Source organism: Crinia signifera, chromosome 7 (genome assembly GCF_055691185.1).
Source record: "Crinia signifera chromosome 7, ASM5569118v1, whole genome shotgun sequence".
NCBI classification, from domain to species: Eukaryota; Metazoa; Chordata; class Amphibia; order Anura; family Myobatrachidae; genus Crinia; species Crinia signifera.
In genome coordinates this window covers 26610649-26634424 of record NC_139223.1, presented here as the reverse complement: position 1 = coordinate 26634424, position 23776 = coordinate 26610649, and the positions used below count along the sequence as shown (strand labels likewise).

The 23776-nt window shown below is 47.0% G+C and overlaps 1 protein-coding gene across 1 annotated transcript in view; it reads right to left on the bottom strand.

The window, feature by feature from the left end:
- Window positions 1-274: 274 nt before the first annotated feature.
- The window catches only part of SYNGR3 (synaptogyrin 3), a 64430-nt gene continuing 40928 nt past the window's right edge, over window positions 275-23776 (bottom strand). The window contains exons 2-4 of the mRNA XM_083152614.1: window positions 18303-18537; window positions 9216-9358; window positions 275-3075 (exon numbers count right to left, since the gene is read on the bottom strand). Of these exons, the coding sequence (XP_083008740.1) occupies window positions 2866-3075; window positions 9216-9358; window positions 18303-18537 (588 nt within the window). The 3' untranslated portion in view covers window positions 275-2865. The remainder of the gene's footprint in view (window positions 3076-9215; window positions 9359-18302; window positions 18538-23776) is intronic.

Below are 23776 nucleotides of genomic sequence, written 5' to 3'. Positions count from 1 at the left end.
CCTCGCGGGCTCGCTGCGCTCGCCACGCTTCGGGTTGACGTCTATCGTGGGGTCATGGCGGGCACATAAAAAATGTGAAATGGGTCATATTGGCCCATTTCACCTTTTTTATCATTTTTCCCTATGTGAGATGGACTTAATCAAGTCCATCTCATCTTGTGCCATTATAATGGCACAAGACCGACAAGATCCTCCCGATTTCAATGTTAAAAGATTTTTTAACATTGAAGTCTATGGAAAAATCGGGTCAATCGGTCGGTCGCATCGCGGCCGATTTTAATTGGTCGCGACCGACCGATTGACCCGATTTCTGTCAATCAAAGGGAAAAAATTGTAAAAAATCGGCCACATCGTGAGGATCGTGTCCCTTAATTAAGAGCCACGATCACTCACGATTGTGGCCGTTCTAGGAAACAAGTACCAATATTGAAAGAACTGAAACCATAATATTCTCCCGTACTGTTCATAAGTAGGTCACCCCCTGCTGCGGCTTACACTAGACGGTTACTGAAAGACATAGCAAGGAATTTATCAATTCGTTACAGGATATAAAGCAGGAATATCCAAACTATGGCCCTCCAGCTGTTGTGAAACTACAAGTCCCATCATGCCTTGCCACAGTTTTTCTATTGGGGAATGCTAAAACTATGGCAAGGCATTCTGGGATGTTTCACAACAGCTGGAAGGCCACAGTTTGGACATGCCTGATCTAAAGCCTTGGGGTCTAGTTCAGAAAAGGTCCGGTTTCCACCCCTAAACCCCGGTTTCCTGTCAGCCAATCTCTGGCCACATTGCGTTTATGCATTTTTAGTCGCTAATTATCCTCACGCATGCCCAGTGCATTTGGTCGGCATGCGCGGTCGTACAAATGTCCCTCAATCCACAAATTTTCTGATTAGGGATCCATGTCGAATTAGGCCCAATGTTCGTATTTATAAAAGTGACCATTTGTGCGCATTAAATTCACAAACTACCACAGCAGGGGGAGCTGCAGCCACAAACACCATCAGTGACACGATTATACATATAGGTAGAGAAGTCGACACGGTGCACTGGACGCACATTATCTGACAGGCACATAAACTGAATGTCAACAGAACATTTCTCATAATAAGAGCAAATTCCACCTCCAGTGTTCCCTCTAAGAACCCCAAAATGTACAGCATATGGTATATTCCTAGCTACGACGGGTTTGCTACATGTTGCTGGAAGGCTGCCTGGGACCAGGAAGAAAGTGTACTGTTATTTTATTGTCCATAACTCCTGTTTTGAAATTGTCCATTAAAGTCTCTGTCCATCACAGTAGGATTCTGGGAAATACTACATAGGTCTCTCATGGAAGTGGTCCTGGTGAAATGCCGGAGGCAGCCATGTTGTATGCCGGACTATTCTTCCTATGAATTGTTTTCCTCAGCAACATGTCATGGAGGCACAAAATGGCTGCCTGAGGCAGCCATTTTGTGCCTCTATGACATGTTGCTGAGGAAAATAATCAATTGCTTGTGTGTTCTCTGCATTCAAAGTAGCATCCCTTGTACTGTAAATGCACTGTTTATTGAATCTATACTAAATTGGCTATAATTAGTGTTGGGAGCTGCACGATTGGCTAATTTATGTTTGAAAATGTTCGTTCTCACCTTTAGCCAGCGAGTGGTGCTGTTGTTGCTTAGGAAGATGCTTGGTTGCCATGGAAATCTGAGTTGCTCCAGCTCAGACTTCGGGGAACATTAACAGGCCTATTTATAATTGTATCTTCGCAATGCAACACATTTAATTAAGGGATATGAAAAGGTCTTATCCTGCTGCGTACCTCCTACAATTTCCAAAAGAAAAATCTTTTGTTCAGCCCATAAAATTATACCTACACTTAAAAGTTTATGCTTGAGTCATCTATTCTACTTATTTTTTTATTAATGGCTTTATACTGGCTTTACAGAGCTACATTATAGTTCTTGTTACCGGCTAGGAGTCATTAGTCCTTAATATTTAAAGTAAAGGGCTAAAAAGATTATTATTGCTGACAGAGACCCCATTACTTATGGCTACCCCATGACTGTACTGAGGCAGCTGTTATTGCCCCACAGTTTCTTTCATTTTTACACATTACAGTAGAAGTGAATTTTGATATTTATATGGTATTTCAGCCATGCGGAGTATACTTCCATACTATGGAAAATAATCACTTTTAGTGATCGCTAGAATCTTCTGTTGTTCCTGCCGGGAGCGCCAATTTCTTTTGCCTCCTGGACTTCCTCGTTCCTATTCCTCAACCTGGTCATTTCAAAAGTTGAACGTTAATCTGACCGAACGAGGGCAATAAGCCTGAGTGCATGAATTGTGTAGAAAATGCTAAAGCTATCCTAAAATTGTGGCCTTTTTCGCCCATTATTGATCATGTAGATCGGTATTACGTAAAATAGTCTAAACGTAGCTAAAAATGACCTATACCACTGTGGGTTTTTAAAACTGCCGAAAAATGGATTTTTAATTGTTGACCAGTTGATGGGGGTTTGCTAGGAGTCTTCAATTTAATAATCCCTACATGTAAAAGGTAGATTTAACGAACCTACCGTCCTTTCCAGGTCATTTTAATACAATAATAGCTGGAGATTAGTAGTGGGACATCCCTACCTTAGAGGGAACACTTACCAAAAATTAAAATAAAAAAACCTTTTTGAAGAAATCACACACAAGCATTCAATATCACAGTACATAGTGCACTGTACATCTAACTACAAGGATAATTCCAGCACTGATAATCACATCTAGAATGTACGGCAGAACGCGGTAGTCATTGGATTCTCTGCACTTCATCAGTGCACTCGTTATATGTCTGCGTACAACCATCCGTGGTCCTCTTCTCCATCAGTAAGACGGTGCCTGGTACCCCTTGGGGCTGATGTCTGCATTTTCAGTGAAAGGAGGGCTTTGATAGGCTTCCGTGCTTTCAATGCCACTGCCCGTGGGGTGATCCGGATATCCTGCGTTGGTTCCGGTGCCAAACTGGTCCGTTGCAAACAGAGACATATCGGTTCCTAGTTGGAATCTCTGGAAGGCTTTCAAAGTCATTAGAACCTGTATGAGAGGTCGGGTTAAAGGGTTAATAAAGGATTAGCAGAGCGGTCAAAGAATGCCTTAACAACAGTTCAGAGTGAATTTGATTGGTTAATAGGTTTATAACTGATGGAATGGATTGGGTGTGACGGACTGGATGCCAATTGATCATTCTCCTATAAACTGAGGAGATTACGCAATGCTAAAGCGAAACGCGTCAAGCCTTCTACCACACCAATGGGTTCCCAAACGTTGAATTGGACCAGTTCATTTGGTTCATGATGGATGGCCCACTCTCTTCTGCAAGGACATTTGCTAAAGGCCTGCATGGACAAACCGTTCCACCTTTCTGGTACCCATGACTACTGCTAAGTACTGGGCTGCTTTAGTTTATATTGGACCAACTCGTGAGGTTTATAAACTGAATTAACTAGGATTTGGGATTGTGGCTTAAAGTTACATCTATTATATGATGTATGCATGAATTTTTTTTTAATATATGTTTTTAAACTTAGTATTGTCAATATTTTTTTAATGAATAAGAATGTTTTTTTTTTTGCTATTAGTGGCTATCCTTTTATTATTAACACTGATGTTTCAGTGCCAGTTCTGCGTATCACTAATACCCCTTTCACACTGCACTTTTAAAACTGTATATTGCCGTTTTTTTTTCATTTTAAAACGTTTAAGGCTGCAATGTGAAAGTGCCAGAGTTGATTTACCGGTTAAAGTTAACCGGTATTTCAACACGGTTAAAAAGCAGAGTCCTACACGTTTTAAAGCCGTTTTTTGGGCAGTTTGAACAGCTCTATTTCAATGGCTTGAAACGTGTCCCTTGGGGGTTAAACGGGTTGAATGTTTGAATGGTATTAAATGATTTTTAAAACGGTTTTCACCTGCAATGTGAAAGGTCTCAAGGCTCAGACCCGTTTTAAAGTCCCATTTAAGAATACCGTGTCATTACCCATTTCTGCAATGTGAAAGCAGTATTATACACCAACATGTCCAAGTGGGGAGAGAGCAAAGCAATTCATCTGAGTTTATTAATCTATGTTAATATGATGAGTCATTGTTAATTGGAGCCCCAGAGAGGGGAGAGGGGGGTATCAGAGGATTGGGAGAGATGTTGACTCTTCTTCGACAAAGGCTAACTGTTTACATTTCTTCAGGGAGCAGAGTGACAGGTACCCCTGAAATAAAAGGGGGGACAGACTGAGACATTAGGGTTCATACATGGCAGGACATGAGAAGCACATTGGGGGAAGGGGGGTTTCAGCATTTTTGCAGACGTCTCAAGATAATCAGATAAGGAGTCAGGGCCTCTGACAGCGTAAGCCTCTAACCCAGGCATGTCCAAACTGTGGCCGTCCAGCTGTTGTGAAACTACACATCCCAGCATGCTTTGCCACAGTTATAGCATTCCCTAATAGCAAAACTGTGGCAAGGCATGATGGGACGTGTAGTTTCATAATAGCTGGAGGGCCATCGTTTGGACATGCCTGCTCTAATATAAATCAGGCCTCTAATAAACCTCATTGTTCAGCCTCTGCTACGTTTCTGACCTTCTGAAAGCTCCTTGCTGATTGGCCAGGAGAGGGAAAGTTATGGGAACAGCAACACCAACTTCAAATTCAGACCCTCACATGTGGCAGAAGGGGAGTGAAATCATTCGCTATAAGCCGACCATCGAATGATTTCTCTCCTGTTCCATAATAAAAGTCTAAACTGACTTTTATTTCCATTGACGATCGTCGGAAAGGGACGCCCCACTTGCGCATCCAGGGGAACGTTGAATACTTTCATGCAGATGCCCATACATCGCTGGGCGTTCCCCTGATGGCAGCTGCCCAGGATTCTTCAAGCAGAGGTGGTCAACAATCAGAGCAGCCACGCGGCATCCCCTAGTTGTCTCCTTTCCTGCAGCCAGACAGTGAATGGCTGCTAGCATCCTCATTGGTGGATGACTGGAGCTATCCTCCAATCAGCATGCTGGCAGCCAGTCTCTGTCTGGAAGCATGTGGAGAGATTGCGCAGGACCACAGGAGGGGCATTTTATGACATTTTTTAAATGGTTCCCTATGATATGCTTTGCCCAGGGCCTACAGTGCTGTTAAGATGATCCTGGCAACATTCACAATCTAATTACACAGGGCAGCAGTAGTAAATAAAGCACAGAGCAGAAAATAAATGTGAACTTATAAAGCATGACCACTGGGGGGTGCTATTTCATGTTTCCCCTCCTCGTCTCCCTTTATTATGTCTTCTGAGTACAGCGAGGATACTCCCTTTGTTGGCAATGGCTAGCATGTGTCCTGCCAATGGATTGTGCCACTGCCGAGGGCGTATCTTCCCGCTCACTGTAGCAGAACAAGTAGGGCAGCTCTTAGTTATATGAGAATAATAAATAAGAGATGAATGCAGGGGCAGGATAAGAACTCTGTGGGCCCCATAGCACTGTCTTCTTGAAGTAGCCCTCCAAAAGCACACATACAGACTCGGGCATGGGCGGCTTGTACAAATGGGGGAGTCCACAATTGACAATACATGAACCATTGTAACCAGTGGAGGCTCCAGAGGTTGGGCTGCAGCACAGTTCAAAATTCAAATAGGGGAGCCACACCCACCGCCAGTGAATCAGTTCGGAATGGCATAGAGCTCCAGCTGTGTCATAGACGTCATAACTGAAGGTCAACATGGGGTTAGGTCGACATGGTCATTAGGTCGACATGGGGTTTTTCACTGTTTTTTTACCCGAATGTCGACACAGTTGACACGGACACCGAACCGGTTCCCCGCGCATGGCTTGCTACGCCCGGCACACTACTTTATTCTCCCACCACGCCCTAGTAGTGGATGGTAGGCAGGGCCGGCGCTACCCACTCAGCGAGAGATGCAAAGCAGGGAGGCGCCAGGCTAAAGAGGCGCTGTCCCTCCCCGCTCTGCATCCCCGCTGATTTCTGCTCTGCTCAGTGGTTCTGCTGGTTGCTGCTGCCTGTCAAAGCGTAGGACAGGCAGGCAGCAGCGCCGGCAGCTAGGAAATCCTCCCACCAGTCCGTCCCAGACTCCCACTTCCTTCAAATGCATTAGAAAGTCAGCGCCGCTGGTCCCGAAAAGGGGCGGAGCTACATGGGACATAGGGGGCGTGGCTAAACGGGAAAATCGGGAGAGCATTTCCTGTGTCACACTGGCAGCCAAGCAACTTTATTAAGTAAGTGGGGACAATCAGTGAGAGAAGGAGTGTGTGTGTGTGTGTGTGTGTGTGTGTCATTATTTATAGAAGTGGTGCAGCTATTGGGAACATTGGGCCTGATTCTAATTGACCAGCAAAGCTGCAATTTGCAGCTTTGTGGATCCTCTAAGCGCCGCCCAGAACCCGCACGAACGTCTGCCCGCCCTTGCACGCCGAATTTCCCCGCAGGCATGCGAATGGATGTTTTGCATAAACATCCATTTCGCAGCCTTGTGGGGGCGGGAGCAAAATCATTCGATGGTCGCTGACCAAGTGCTCGCAGATGTAGGGCACCTCTCTGGTGTCTTACATCTGCGAGCGCCCAGTTCAGGAAGCGACTGGCATCAGCTGCCCACTCCACACGCCCACTTCATGGGTGAATTTCCATGGGAATGGCCATGAAACGCAGGGCGTTCCCATGGGCACGACGATGGCCTGCCACCCCCCCTGTGAGTGGTCGGCAAATAATCAATTTGCCATGCCCGCTCGCTCACAGAGGCTGCACATGCACATAAATTCTTACACGCGTACGCACTCTCTAAAAATCACTGCTACTATGGGCATTATGTGTGTAAACAGCGCTGCTACTGAGGGCATTTTTTGTGTAAACGGTGCTGCTATTATGGGCATTATGTGTGTAAAGGGAGCTGCTACTATTGGTATTATGTGTGTAAACAGCACTGCGATTATGGGCATTATGTGGGTAAACAGCGCTGCTACTATGGGCATTATGTGTGTAAACAGCGCTGTTACTAGGGGCATTATGTGTGTAAACAGCGCTGTTACTAGGGGCATTATGCATTTAAACGGTCCTGCTACTGCAGACAATAAGTGACACCGATGCTACTATGGGCATTATGTGGGTAAACAGCGCTGTTACTAGGGGCATTATGCATTAAACGGTGCTGCTACTGCAGACAATATGTGTGTTAGTGACACCGATGCTACTAGGGGCATGGTTTGTAAGCAGTGCTGCTCCTGTGGACATTGGGCCTGATTCTGGTTCATTTGCAAAAGCAAATTCTCTTTCTAATGGACAAAACCATGCTGCACTGCAGGGAAACTGTGGTGTCATAAGAATCAGGGGCACTACGTGTTGTGTAATGTGAATAAGATTGTGCTACCGTGCGGCATAATTTGTAATGGGGATACTATTGTGTGTCTACATCTATTTCTTGTGAGACTACGCCCTTTTTTCAGTGCGTGCCTCTGATGTGCAGGGAGGGCGCAAATTTATAGATTGCAGGAGGGCGCCGAACACCCTAGCACCGGCCCTGATGGTAGGGCATGAAATATCGCCTGTTTTCGGCTCAAAAAAAGTGACTGTCGACCATGCCCATGTCTACCAAATGCTTGTGTCAACCTAATGACCCTGTCGACCTTCCATCATGTCAACCTTCATGCATGTTGACCTAGTGGTGTCAACCTAATTCTTGTCGACCTAATGCTTGTCTATCTAGAGACCGTATACTGCAGTCCAAGCGGTGGTGTGGGGGGCGCCGGCGCCGCTGGGGACAAAATAAAAACATAAAAAATTCATGTCGACCTTCCTATTGTTATGTCGACCTATTTCATGTTCAACCTTAGCCCTGTCGACCTTTAGTGTGTCGACTCTGTGACCCATACCCCAATGAGCATTTATAATTAATGCATGGGGGGTGCCAGAAACTTCTTTGGCAGTGAGGCGCAAAATGCCTAGTTACGCCACTGAGCCTTTGACATGATTAAGGTGCATTGTACGGTGTTATACACTAGCTCCCCCCACCCTCAGCGTCCACCATGCACCCCAGCCACAGACATTACCCAGAAGACTTAGCACCAGCCTAGCGACCGCCGCACCAGCATACACTACACAGGTGCCACTATTGAACATTTTACTTGTTTGTTTTCATTCTTCATATTTATTGGATTTCGAGTCACGTCCTAAAAAGTCAGCCCAATAAATACCGTGATTTCATATTCGAACGTTTATTTCTGTATTAGAAACAGGTTGCTATGGAAACAAATGTAGGCTCCTGATGTGTGGTCCAGAGGAGACTCAATTTGAGAGTTCAATTAGAACCTGCGGGTCCTCTGGAGCCGCCACTAGCGGTGACCTTATTCTGTGACGATGGCGCGCACCACGTTCACCGCTTTGTATATATTAGGCACTTGGGGCAGATGTATTAAGCCTGGAGATAAAGTGGAGGGAGATAACGCACCAGCCAATCAGCTGTGTTTGAAATATGACAGTTTGGAGCTGATTGGCCGGTGCGTTATCTACATCCGCTTTATCTCCAGTTTATCTCTTTGCTAGGTTTAATACATCTGCCCCCTTATCTTGTAGCGGATTCTAGGCCGGGTGGTTGGAAGGTAATGTTGGGTGGGAGCTTTATCAAAGGTTGGAGAGAGCTAAAGTACTAACCAACCAGCTCCTGTCATTTTTAAAACAAAGTAAGTAACTGATTGATTGTTTTTTGTCTCCACTTTATCTCTCTCGAAGCCTTGATAAATCTGGTTCCGGCTGATAGATCTACATTCTCTAGATTGAGAGTCAATGAGTCTACCCCAAAAGGTCAACATACATATATAGGTCGACATGATCAAAAAGTATGGCATGAAAAAAGTAGGCATATGACAAGGACGACATGAGTTTTTCATGCCTTTTGTTTTTTTAACCGTCTTAGTCTTACTTCATCATCCATGTCGGTATAGAGGGATTATATAATATTGCACGACCGTAGCGAGACACTGAGCCGCCATGCAAGGGTACGCGTTACACTACCTGAAGCATGTCGACAGGTGACACCAAAATAATTTGAAATACTCATGACAACAAAATCACCCCTACAATGAATGTGTGTGCGTGTGGTGGGGAATACAGGGTGTAAGCTCCACTGTGGCAGGGACTTTATATTCCAGTGAAGTCTGGCCTACATAACCAGCCACTTACCCAGGAGATGATAGAGAAGAAGGAGAAGGCAATGGCCGCCCTGGCAGCGTCGGCGGCTTGGTCCACCTCTTTTGTCTTTTCCGTCCGTTGCCATTGGTTCGCCAGGAAACAGAAGCACACAAACCACATAAAGGACCAGAGCCCTGGATCCAAGAGAGAGACAGAAACAGAGTCAATAAAAGTCTGATTTACTGCTGCTCTGTACTTACTGCTAGGCCCTCAACCCTCACACTCAACTTACTGCTGCTCTGCACTTACTGCTAGGCCCTCCACCCTCACACTCAGCTTACTGCTGCTCTGCACTTACTGCTAGTCCCTCAACCCTCACACTCAACTTACTGCTGCTCTGCACTTACTGCTAGGCCCTCCACCCTCACACTCAGCTTACTGCCGCTCTGCACTTACTGCTAGGCCCTCAACCCTCACACTCCGCTTACTGCTGCTCTGCACTTACTGCTAGGCCCTCAACCCTCACACTCAACTTACTGCTGCTCTGCACTTACTGCTAGGCCCTCCACCCTCACACTCAGCTTACTGCCGCTCTGCACTTACTGCTAGGCCCTCGTCCCTCCTACTCAGCTTACTGCTGCTCTGCACTTACTGCTAGGCCCTCAACCCTCACACTCAGCTTACTGCCGCTCTGCACTTACTGCTAGGCCCTCGTCCCTCCTACTCAGCTTACTGCTGCTCTGCACTTACTGCTAGGCCCTCAACCCTCACACTCAGCTTACTGCTGCTCTGCACTTACTGCTAGGCCCTCAACCCTCACACTCAGCTTACTGCCGCTCTGCACTTACTGCTAGGCCCTCGTCCCTCCTACTCAGCTTACTGCTTCTCTGCACTTAATGCTAGGCCCTCATCTTTGCTACTCAGCTTTCTGCTGCTCTGCACTTAATGCTAGGCCCTCATCCCTCCTACTCAGCTTACTGCCCCTCTGCACTTACTGCTAGGACTGCATCACTCATACTCAGCTTACTGCTGCTCTGCACATACTGCTAGGCCCTCGTCCCTCCTACTCAGCTTACTGCTTCTCTGCACTTAATGCTAGGCCCTCATCTTTGCTACTCAGCTTACTGCTTCTCTGCACTTAATGCTAGGCCCTCATCCCTCCTACTCAGCTTACTGCTGCTCTGCACTTACGGCTAGGCCCTCACCCCTCCTACTCAGCTTACTGCTGCTCTGCACTTACTGCTAGGACCTCAACCCTCACTCAGCTTACTGCTGCTCTGCACTTACTGCTAGGCCCTCAACCCTCACTCAGCTTACTGCTGCTCTGCACTTACTGCTAGGCCCTCATCCCTCCTACTCAGCTTACTGCTTCTCTGCACTTACTGCTCGGCCCTCATCCCTCCTACTCAGCTTACTGCTGCTCTGCACTTAATGCTAGGCCCTCATCTTTGCTACTCAGCTTACTGTTTCTCTGCACTTACTGCTAGGCCCTTGTCCCTCCTACTCAGCTTACTGCTGCTCTGCTTACAGTATACAGGTAGGTAGACAGACACACACATCAATCTGGGAGGAATTTCATAATAGCATGTTCCCTTCAATTCTAATGCAATATAATTACATGAGGAAATGCCATAATGTGACAATAGCCACAACTTCCTGTGTAACTGTCAAAAGAGAAGTTTGTTTGAAAACTGTTTGTTTGTGTGTGTTGTGTGTGTGTGTTGTGTGTGTGTACGTGTGTGTGTACACAAGTTCCATAACCAGCAGGTGCCCACAAGCAGAATCAGCCGTATACAAATCCAAATATGTGCAGCACTCCAGCTGAGGCCCCATAACAGCCCACACATTTGTACCTACCTCTCATCTTCCACCTGTTCTGTTATTCCTGGGACTTTGGGGGTTATTCTAGTTCATCCTTTCTGACAAAATCCTTCTTAGATGGACAAAACCATGTGCACTGCGGGTGGGGCAGATGTAACTTGTGCAGAGAGAATTAGATTTGGGTGGGGTTTTACTTCAAAGTGAGATCTATATTGCAGTGTAAAATAAAGCAGTCAGTATTTTCCCTGCACAGAAACAAAATAACTCACCCAAATCTAATTCTAACTGCACATGTTACATCTGCCCCCCTGCAGTGCACATGGTTTTGTCCATCTAAGAAGGATTTTGTCAGAAAGAATGAACTAGAATAAACCCCTTTATTACTAGTTATTATGAGTAAAGACATATGAAGAAGAATAACACAGGGGAATGGGTGTATCCACCTGTAATTCCATTTATGGCGACAAAGGTCCTGTAGAAACTAAAAGCCTCCAGTGCTGATAATGTGAGAACCCCATGGGCCTAGACCTGTCTGTTTTCCTGCGGCCCAGTTTACTAGATTTGTGGTTCCCAACTGGAGTTCTTATATATGCCCTACAGGTCAGGTTTGGGGGATCTATTTAATCATGCACGGGTGCGTTAATCTATTTTGCTGGATCAGAAATGATCCCACTTGCTTCTACAATCCTGAAAACATGGCCTTTTGGGGGTTCTTGAGGACTATAGTTGGGAACCACTGTACTAGATGAATCGAGGGTTGTATGTTCATATTGCCCGAAGGTGAGAAGACTTGTGATGTAGAAGGCAAGAAGATGATTGGTCAGAGAATGTCAAGGATTGCAGAAGTCGGACCATCTCTTGGGCCCTTATTCTGATCGGTTCGGAAACGGCCGCATGCGGCCGTTCCGCCGATGTTTTCGCTCTGCGCATGTGCAGAGGGCACTCTGCGCATGTGCAGGCGAAATCACCGCACACTTTTTTTGACCGCCGCAAAGGGGGCGGATAGGGGCGTGAGGGGCTACTTAGCCTCATTTCCCTATGCATACGCCCCGCGTTTCATGGGCGTTCCCATGCAAACGCGGGGCGTATGCATGGTAATGAGGCCATGACGCGCGTGTAGGGGGCGGGCAGCTGACATCGCCGGATGTCAGCTGCCCGCCCCAATACAAGATTTCACACGGACAAGTGTCCGTGTGGTCTTGTGTTGCGGGACCTGGTGGAGCGTGCGGCCCTGCATTCGATGTTCGGCGACCATCGAATGCAGGGGCTGCTCCCAAGGTGGAGGAGGCGTATCCCCGTCCACTTTCATACGGATCGCCACATATCCACGTACGGACGGAGGTGGCGATCCGTACGCAAGGCGGGGATTCGTCTGTGCGGTCGGAGCCGCATATGCGGCTCCGGCCGCACCGATCAGAATAAGGGCCTTGGTTATCTATGGAATGATACAAATGCTTTGGATGCATTGTCATCTGTAAAGGCCTGAGCTATGGCGACTCTCGTTCTTCTCAGCCACCACCCACCCCTGACTCCGCTCACAGAAGCTTCCCATTTAAATAATTCTGTCAAAGGTGAAATCACAGTTGTTTATAATGAGTATGAATAGGAGGAGGTGAAAAAATAATAAACATATGTATATTAAATGAGCAGAAGTCCCCCGAGGCTTGGTCTTTGTTGGCAAAAAGTCTGACCCCAAGTCTTCTGAGAACCTAGTAATGTCGCTGACAAATAGAGCTGTAAATAAAGATGTGACCTCAGTGGGGTTCTTACTCCAGATTCATTCCCAAGCAGTATTTAGGAAGCATTGATATAATATAGTAATACACCTGTAATGTTGGCTGGAAGTTTGGCCAACATCAATCGTCAAAAAGAAGGTGAGGCTTCATCAAGGGCGTAACTACCATAGGTGACAGAGGTGCAGCTGCTATGTGGCCCAGAGCTGAAGGGGGCCCATCTTTACTGTCTAAGTAATATGTTTTACATACATGTATCACCATCACTTGCTAACTAGGGGGCCCTTAAAAACTTTTGCTATGGGGCCTAGGAATATATAGTTACGCCCCTGGGCTTCATGATGTAAAGCTGAAGCTTCAACACTTGGTGGCACATTGGGACTGCTCGGTTATGTGATATGCAGCCCCCATGCGTGACCGCGTTCGGCGAGTATCACATGTGTTCATACGGGCAGGGGAGGAACGGGGGTGACATCATAGGAACGCTCAGCATTTTATGGCCATCCCCCTGGGAACGTGTGTGTGGTCGATGCCTGCCAGGGGCGGGCGGCTGACATCACATGATGTAAGTGCCCGCTCCCTCTTCAGCAGACTCCGTCAGTTTAGACTCACTTTTATTTCCAAAGGGGAGAGAAATCATTTGATTGTCGAATGTGTGGGGATGTATTCGCAGGATTATTTGAGAAATCACCACTGGCCGCATGTGAGGGGATGTATTCGCAGGATCATTGGAGAAATCACCACTGGCCGCATGTGAGGGGATGTATTCGCAGGATCATTGGAGAAATCACCACTGGCCGCATGTGAGGGGATGTATTCGCAGGATCATTTGAGAAATCACCACTGGCCGCATGTGAGGGGATGTATTCGCGTACATCTCCTTGAATATTACTGAGAGGATGCAGGGGGGGTGGGGGCCTATGGTCGGGCGGTGTTAAGTGAGCGGTACAGAATCAGGCACTTGGTTTCAGTGAATTTGGGTGGATGATTTCAAAATCCTGATTTCTAAACGAAGAAGGTTGGCAGGTCTACCTCTGCTAATGGGGATGTCTCCATAGTCTGTAGGGTAAATGTGATGTTTCAGATATCCAAGGAGTGTGCAGGTAAATGGAACAGGGCAGAATTAGCTATAAATCTCTGTTCCAAACACGTCGCAGCGGAGCACATACACTACTTAATGCTGGCTACGGCTCTGGGCCTATATTAGGCTATTAGGATAACAATACATAATTACAGCATGCATTGGGTGAGAAGCCAGATATATAAACACTCAGCAGCAAGAGTCTGGGTTACAAGACAATTAACGGAGTTGCTCTAATATTTTCCTAAATGAAAACAATGAGGCAAAGGTGACAATAATTATTGTGTCACGAGCCAAGTTTGTCTGTGCTGGCCTACTCCCACTATGGCGGGGGAGGGGGTTATTCAAACTCGATCGGATGGCTGGTAATTCGCAGACCAGGCAATTAAAAACAGATGGCACAGGCGTACAGCTCAAAGTACGAGGCCATCCTGTGATAAAATCCTGCTACTTTCTTATCGCTGGCCGTAGGCAAGGTGATTGACAGGAAGTTATTTACGGGTGGTAACCAGACGTTACCTGGGAGTGTCAGGGAAAAGGCAGGCATGCCCGGGTGTTCTAGGGGAAGTCATGTGTTGTCAGCTCCGCCCCGATGAGCCTGTTTCTATGGCAGCCGCTGAGTAAGTCCTGGGCTACGCACAGACTGCGCACACTGGAGGATCATTCAGTGGTGATCGGCTGTGATATTTTTGCAAGCGGTGCAAAGCAATTCACAGGCTTGTACGGGGCAGGATTTCACTCTGGTGGGATGGCAATTACCTGATCGCAGGGCTCAGAAATTTAACAGAGCAGCAATCAGGTCTGAATAACCCCCAATGTAAGAATGCTGTGCCTGTCCCCACCCTTCCCAACCAGGTAATATGTATAAAGCTAAAGTCTTATTTCAGGCCTTGGAGAGAAATAAGAGTACCAACCAGCTCCTACCTGGCATTTCTCTCAACACAGCCTGTAACATGGCAGTTAGGGGCTGTTTGGCTGGTACTTTATCTCCGTCCACTTTATCGCTCTACAATGCTTAGTACATAGACCACTTAGCAAGCAATAACTAGGTGCAGCCCAGTAGCGCACGCAGGGGGGGGGGGGGGGGGGGGTCTGAGTACCCAGAAACCCCCCCAGGAGTCTAAGGGCCCTATGCTGAAAGCTGAGGGTCCCCTCTTTCCATGGGTACAAGAATTTTAAAAATCGGCCCCTGGGAACCAGAGATATCTGACTTCAAAGCAGTGGTCCCCATCCAAGCCTGTTAATTGCTCTTCCCAGTCAGATATTTTAGGTTCTGTCTGACCTAGAGTTTTTCTGAGGATACAGTATATTCCAAAAGCTGGGACTCTCCCCCTTTGATGGACACTTGAAGCTTGTCTCTACTTCTCCCAGAACCAGAGATATCAGCCTTCCAGCAGCTGGTTACTGCTCCAGCTCCACACACCTGGTATGTAGTTTTATATACTCGTTGGCAGATTAGGGTTACCACCCGTCCGGGATTACTCCGGACAGTCCGGTAATTGACACCGGCGTCCGGAGTCCGGAAGGGTGGCTGTCCCGGACTATACATAGTCCGGGAATTGATCTCCAACCCCCCCCCCCGCCCGCTGCGCCGGCACCGCAGATTACATTACTGCGGTGCGGGCAGCCATCAGAGACTGTGTGTGAGTGGCAGACATCAGAAGGGTCCCGAGCCGCGCCATCCCCGCACGCACAGCAGTACTGGGATTGTAGGAGGGGACGCGGTCACGCGGCGGCCGCACCAACCAATGGCGGGGAGGTGGCTGCTGCGTGACCGCGTCCCCTCCCACACTCCCAGTAATGCTGTGGGGGGGATGGCGCGGTCATGCTTCAGCGGCGGGCACTGTCTCCTGTCCTGGCTCCCCTCTGGCAGGCTCCGAATCCACCACCAAAGAAGGCTACTCTTTTACAAGTAATTTGTTGCTGCAGAGCTATGTAAATAATATATATACATATGCACATGTGTAACACTGTGTGTGTATGTATATATATATATATACACACACACACACACACACACACACACTGTGTGTGTGTGTGTGTGTGTATATATATATATATATACATACATATATATATATACACACATACATACATGTGTGTAACACTGTGTGTGTATGTATATACATATATACATACACACACACACTGTAACACTGTGTGTGTGTGTGTGTGTGTGTATGTATATATATATATATATATATACACACATACATACGTGTGTGTAACACTGTGTGTGTATATATATATATACACACACACACACACACACACACACACGGCCCTCGAATATTTACTTGAAGTGTAAAGCGGCCCCCCAGCCGATATAGTTGCCCACCCCTGATCTTGAGTGACACGGTCACTCCGCCGCGACGCTCGCTTGGAGGAGGAGGGAGGCGGGACACAGTTGTGTGTGTCACTGTGTGTGACGTGGTGTCCGACTCCTCCTGCGGGCAGCGGCTGCGGCGCTGCCGCATGACACACGCCCGCCCGCCTGACAGCAGTGACACCACGTGAGACAGAGTGCGGCTGCCTGACGCGACGGACGTGCCGGCGGTGAGCGCTGTGGCATGATGATTGCATCCGCAGCCACTGCAGTATATTATTCAGCAGTACCAGTACTGTAAGTTCCGCAGTGTGGTGGGTGGGCGGGCAGCGGGCTGTGTGTGGGCACAGGATCAGCATTTATATTGTATATTATTCAGTTCAGTATACTACTGTAAGTTGAGTTTACTTATTTCCCTCTCGCTGTGTTTCTGTGTTGTGAGGGCAGAGGGCCACACTGTCACCATACTGTCACCGCAGTCCAGGCAGGCAGTCCCCTGTCCCCGTCTGCGCCGCACCCAAGTCACCTGGGCGATGTTGAGTTGTGCCCGCCGCAACCACCCAGCCAGGCCTGCTCCAGCCAACCTCCCAGCCAGGCCCAGCCAGCACTGCCAGCACTTAGCACAGCCACAGGAGCTACTCTCTCTCTCTAGATTTACAACTGTGGCCAGATTTACAACTGTGGCTGGCCTGGGCCTGGCCCAATACAATAGTATGTTGTTGTTGTATGATGATGACGATCACTATTTTTCAAGCAAGCTTTTGAAAGCAAATAATAGTGTAGTCACCAGTGTGTCAGTGAAGATTTTGGAATGGGCATTATGGAATGTGGTATACTATGTAATGGGTGTGTGATGTGTAATCAGCATTACGGTGTCCGTGTTGTCCCTATTTTAGAATAAAATTGAGTCCTGGCATAACAAGTAATAAGCATAATGTGTAATGGGCATCACGCTGTGTGGCATAACGTGTAATAGGCATTATGGCAGGTGGTATACTATGGCATTTTGTACACTATGTAATGGGTGTGTGACGTGTAATCGGCATTATGTTGAAAATTTTGGCCGCGCGCCTTCGGCGCGCACTGTCTGTATTGTTCCTCCTTCCCTTAAAACTTTTTCAATCCTGGCATATCGTGTAATGGGCATTGCGGTGTATGTCGTAACATGTAACTGGCATTATGGTATGCAAAATCAAGAATGAAATTGAAGCAAATGTTAAAAAAAAAATCAACATAAGGCGGGCCAAAGGGCGGAGCTGGGGGCGGGACATGGGCGGGGCAGTGGGTGTGTCAAGGGGCGGGCCACTGTCCGGGAATCTCTCAACAAAAAGGTGGTAACCCTATGGCAGATTGCTCTGCCTCCTGAACTCTGATCCCCTAGTCCCCCAATACCATTTGGTAGGTGGGATTCTCTAGTTTTTAATTCCATTAAAATTTAAGAAATCTATTTCCAGGAACTGGAGATATCTGCAGTCAAGCAAGCTGTCCTCCCACCAGAAAATTATGAATAATAAGCCCACTCCACTATACACACCTACCTCCTCTGCATATTAAACATCCTCTACCACCCTGGAAGTTATGTATCAGGGCCCCTTCATTCAGCCCAATGCCCCCTTCTCCCACCTCATCTCCCACCATCTGTGCAGTAAAGGGGTAATTAGTGGAAAATACTAATCCAGGCCCTACATGCTGAGCGGTTGATATAATACCCCCTACCACCCGCGGGACATCAAAGCTTCCCCCACCCCTACCGCTGGAGGATCTGTAGGGGCCCCAATACATTGTTATGCCCAGGGGCCTACACTGCTGTTGATGCCCCTGTATGTATATATATATATGTATATATATATATATTTTATTATTATTATTTATTTACATTTGGTCTATCTATAATACTTTAACTGACCTGGCTTATACTGGGTCACCTAAGTGTCCATCTCCGCGCTTTGCTCCGCCCCTCTGGAAACCCCCTTCTGAAAATCCTGCGTTTGCCCCAGCAGCCCTACCTAGTGCACACAGCCATGGCAACCACACTATTGGCAAGAAGAAGCATGTGTCAGTGGTAACCATGGAAACTGACAGGGATAAAACAGAGTTCCGCTTCTGCCACCCATGGTGTTACCCTGTCCGGGGCTAGGAACATGACTTGTGGCTATGCGTAGATATCGGTCACTCACCTGAGAAGCCCATGTCGAACAGGACCGCTCGTTTCCTGTCCTTCACGCTGCTGATCTGAGGGAATTTCACGTCCAGGGCAATGAAGAAGACGCAGGCGAAGAAGGCGATGAGCCCTATGGAGATGGCGTAGTTACAGGCGCCCTCGTTTCTGTTATATACACAGTGCAGCTCTGGGCTATCGATGTTGATGTAACCTTCATTCACTATGGAGCCAAAGACCACAATGGAGAACACCTGAAAAGGTGCAAGGAGTTAGTAAATGCCAACATAGTTGTCATAGCTACAGGACTTTCTTCTTTTCACCTCTAACCCCTCTCCCCATCCCTCCGCACTTCCATTACACTATAGTACACTATCGCCAGAGTGGAGGATAACTGTTCACTAATATCCCTTAACAAACATAAATGTTGCACTTCATTTAATAGTGTAATTAGTGAGGTTCTGAAATCGGACCTCATCGCATTTAAAAAATAATAATAATTTGACTATTTAATGGGATGCGAATTTTGAAAAATACCATATGGTGCGATGTGGTGCGGGACTAACTCCCGGCATGTGGGAGGAGCCGCAGAGAAGACATCCAACGTTACGGGAGTTGTGCGGGGAGTATAATTTCCCTCAACAGTTACTCGTTTGTATTCTACATGGACAAGCGGACAGGCCTTCGAGGGAATCCATAGGTAATGTATGTGTGAATGAATGTAGTGTGTAATAAAGTTATACTGTTCCTGTGTGTGTGTGTGTTTTATTTCACTATTTGTCATGTTGTGGAACTACCCAGCGGGCCCTTTCATGCCCCGCATGCTGGGACTAGTGGTTCCACAACAGTACACAATAGTTTCATCTAATATTAACCATTTATCAGCCGATTCCCAACTCCCCAGGGACAGCCCTGGGCTTCAGTCTGGGCAGGGGTCCCTCTTGAGGGGGGGACCCCTTTTTTTTTTTTGGGGGGGGGGGGGGGGGTCCCCACTCCTCCAGGGTCCCTGCCCGGGCTTACCAGCCACGGGGATGAATGCTACACTTTGTAAAACTCAGGGATTGATTAAAGGTTCCAGGTGCCCTAGGCTAATACACATGTAGCTCCCCTTGTAATGCTGCTATATACACGTGTATGGGCGCTCAGGGACTCGCCAGTCATACTGCCCATGTGCATGTAATGCTGCTATACACACGTGTATGGGCGCTCAGGGACTCGCCAATCATACTGCCCATGTGCATGTAATGCTGCTATACACACGTGTATGGGCGCTCAGGGACTCGCCAGTCATACTGCCCATGTGCATGTAATGCTGCTAAACACACGTGTATGGGCGCTCAGGGACTCGCCAGTCATACTGCCCATGTGCATGTAATGCTGCTAAACACACGTGTATGGGCGCTCAGGGACTCGCCAGTCATACTGCCCATGTGCATGTAATGCTGCTATACACACGTGTATGGGCGCTCAGGGACTCGCCAGTCATACTGCCCATGTGCATGTAATGCTGCTAAACACACGTGTATGGGTGCTCAGGGACTCACCAGTCACACTGCCCATGTGCATGTAATGCTTCTATACACATGTGTATGGGCGCTCAGGGACTCACCAGTCATACTGCCCATGTGCATGTATTGCTGCTATACACACGTGTATGGGTGCTCAGGGACTCGCCAGTCATACTGCCCATGTGCATGTAATGCTGCTATACACACGTGTATGGGTGCTCAGGGACTCGCCAGTCATACTGCCCATGTGCATGTAATGCTGCTATACACACGTGTATGGGCGCTCAGGGACTCACCAGTCATACTGCCCATGTGCATGTAATGCTGTTATACACACGTGTATGGGCGCTCAGGGACTCGCCAGTCATACTGCCCATGTGCATGTAATGCTGCTATACACAGGTGTATGGGCGCTCAGGGACCCGCCAGTCATACTGCCCATGTGCATGTAATGCTGCTATACACAGGTGTATGGGCGCTCAGGTACTCGCCAGTCATACTGCCCATGTGCATGTAATGCTGCTATACACACGTGTATGGGCGCTCAGGGACTCGCCAGTCATACTGCCCATGTGCATGTAATGCTGCTATACACACGTGTATGGGCGCTCAGGTACTCGCCAGTCATACTGTCCATGTGCATGTAATGCTGCTATACACACGTGTATGGGCGCTCAGGGACTCGCCAGTCATACTGCCCATGTGCATGTACTGCTGCTATACACACGTGTATGGGCGCTGAGGGACTCGCCAGTCATACTGCCCATGTGCATGTAATGCTGCTATACACACGTGTATGGGCGCTCAGGGACTCACCAGTCATACTGCCCATGTGCATGTAATGCTGCTAAACACACGTGTATGGGCGCTCAGGGATCCGCCAGTCATACTTCCCATGTGCATGTAATGCTGCTATACACACGTGTATGGGCGCTCAGGTACTCACCAGTCATACTGCCCATGTGCATGTAATGCTGTTATACACACGTGTATGGGCGCTCAGGGACTCGCCAGTGATACTGCCCATGTGCAGGAAAGGAAGGTTATACAACTGGTATGTAGGATCTAACGCTTGTGGCATGGGGAGGAGACTTATTTTAACAAAGATAATTATATTAGAGCAACTAGGTCCTTGAATTTCAGAAAAGCTAACTTTGGTAAGTTTGAGGAGTCCTTAAAGTATATAAACTGTAAGGAATTCTTTAGAGGTATGGATGCTACTAAAAGGTGGCAAAAAAAGTACTGCAGGAGAGCACTGATAAATGTATTCCTAGGGTGAATAGATGAACAAATGTCAAAAGGAAACCTATGTGGCTTAACAGCAAAGTCAAATTTGAAATAGCTAAAAAAAGGAGGGCATTCATAACGTTTAAATAAGATGGCACACCCAAATCATTTGCCGCATATAAAGAATGCAATAAGCAATGTAAACATACAATCAAGATGGCTAAATTAGAGACTGAACGTAAAAAAACCGCAGATAGCAAATCTAATCCCCAAAAAATTCTACAGTTATATAAACGGGAAACGGTCAAGGAAGGAAAATATTGGCCCACTAAAAAATAAGCAGGATACCCTGGTAATAGAAGGAAAGGAGAAAGCGGAATTATTCAATGAATATTTTGCTTCGGTATTTACAAGGGAAGAATCTGCAGAAGATCTCCCACAGATGAAATGCTCGGCTCTTGATGGCTCCCAAACTGTATGTTTGAGTGAGGAAATAGTCAAAAATAGATTACAGAACCTAAATAGTAACAAATCTCCTGGCCCGGATGAAATACACCCTAGGACATGGGTCCTCAAACTGCGGCCCTCCAGATGTTGTGAAACTACAAATCCCAGCATGCCTTGCCACAGTTTTGCTATAAGGGAGTGTTAAAACTGTGGCAAGGCATGCTGGGATTTGTAGTTTGATAACACCGGGCGGGCTGCAGTTTGAGGACCCATGCACTAGGGCATGGTGGGAGAATAAAATAGTGTGCCGAGTGTAGCGAGGCACCGTGTCGAAGCATCGCGAGTGCAGCGATCGATGCGAGGGGCTGTGGTGCACCTAAAACTGTGTCCATGTCGACTGTGTCAACATTAGGGTAAAAAAAACCATGTCGACCTTTTGACTGTCGACCTAACCCATGCTGACCCAATGCATGTGTCAACCTAGACTCCAGTCGACCATGTCCCATGTTGACCTAGATCCCTGTCGACCTAAACCCAAGTCGACCTAGAACCCTATCGACCTTCCAGTATGTCGACCTAATCACTGTCGACCAACTTATGGTCAATCCAATTATCCCATTCCGGCTCAGCATGGGTTCGTCAAAAATAGATCATGTCAGACTAATTTAATTAGGTTCTATGAGGAAGTCGGTAGGGGGCTGGACTTAGGGAAATCTGTTGATGTCATACTGCTTGATTTCGCTAAAGCTTTTTGACACGGTGTCTCATAAAAGGTTATTAATAAAACTAGGTCATTTAGGGTTAGGATATAAAATTTGTAATTGGATTAAAAACTGTTGCACAATCGGGGGCAGAGAGTGGTGGTAAATGGCATACATTCCAGCTGGGGTAAGGTCCAAAGTGGAGTCCCGCAAGGTTCAATATTGGGACCCACCTTGTTTGATATATTCATTAATGATATTGGAATTGACATAGTGAGTAAAATTGCAATATTTGCAGACGACACGAAATTGAGTAAGGAAATTAACTCAGGAGAGGATGTGGAAACACTACAAAGTGACTTAAATAAACTGGAAAGGTGGGCGGAAAGGAGGAAAATGCAGTTTAACATTGATAAATGTAAAGTAATTCATTATGGTAACAAAAATAAACAAGCTACTTATAGGCTATATGTAGTTATTATAGGAAATTCTGCTGTAGAGAAGGACTTGGGGGTCATCATAGATTAAATATTGCACAGTGCTCAAGTGCAGCAGCAAAAGCAATCCAGACACTGGCATGCATTAAAAGGGGAGTGGATTCAAGGGATGCCAATGTGATAGTGCCTCTTTACAATGCATTGGTGAGACCACACTTGGAATATTGTGCTCAGTTCTGGGCACCGCACCTTAAAAAGGACATAAATGAATTGGAACAGGTACAGAGAAGGGCGACTAAGCTAGTAAAAGGTATTGAATCACTAGAATACAAAGATAGGTTAACCAGGCTGAATATGTTTTCACTGGAGAAACGGAGGCTGAGAGGTGATATGATTAGTATGTTCACATACAGGATTCGGAATCATATGGAACTGGGAGATGATTGGTCACTAACAGGCCTATACTTAGGACACGCGGGCATGTACTGAGGCTCGGGGAAAAGAAATTCCGTACTGAATTAAGAGGATTCTTCACCATTAGAGCAGTAACATCCTGGAACTCATTGCTGGTGGGGTGATTACAGCAACTACTGATAATGAATTTAAATCAAAACTGGATTCATTATTGGCCACTAAGGGAATGCTATAGATATGACTTACTCAAGTCCGTAGTTACAAGTCAGATAGGTTGAACTTGACGGACTAATGTATTATTTTCAGCCTTAATTACTATGGCGTTAGAATGCACAGCTGGTTCCGTGGCACATGTACATTAAGTAATGGTTCCATTAGTAAGTTACATTGTACAGCCATCTGGCAGTCACCCCCCCCCCCCCCCAGTACATCAGGACGGGTGAGCGCTAACAAGCATGCGAACCCCCCCCCCAGACCTGGCGCCCTATGGTTGCAGCCTATTGGTTAATCCGGAACTGGTAAAGCCCCATACACACTCCCAGATGTTTGTGCAGAAATTGCTCAGAACGGCCCTTTTAAAAGTTTGTATGCTCAATATCGGTAATGATGCGACACACCATCGGCTGAACTTGCAGTTCATTTTGGCCAATGACCCTCATATTCATTGGGGGGTTACGGTGATGTCACTGGACGATATGGTTAATGATATCTTTCAGTGTGTATGCACAATATCGTTCTATTATAGACATTATAGGCACA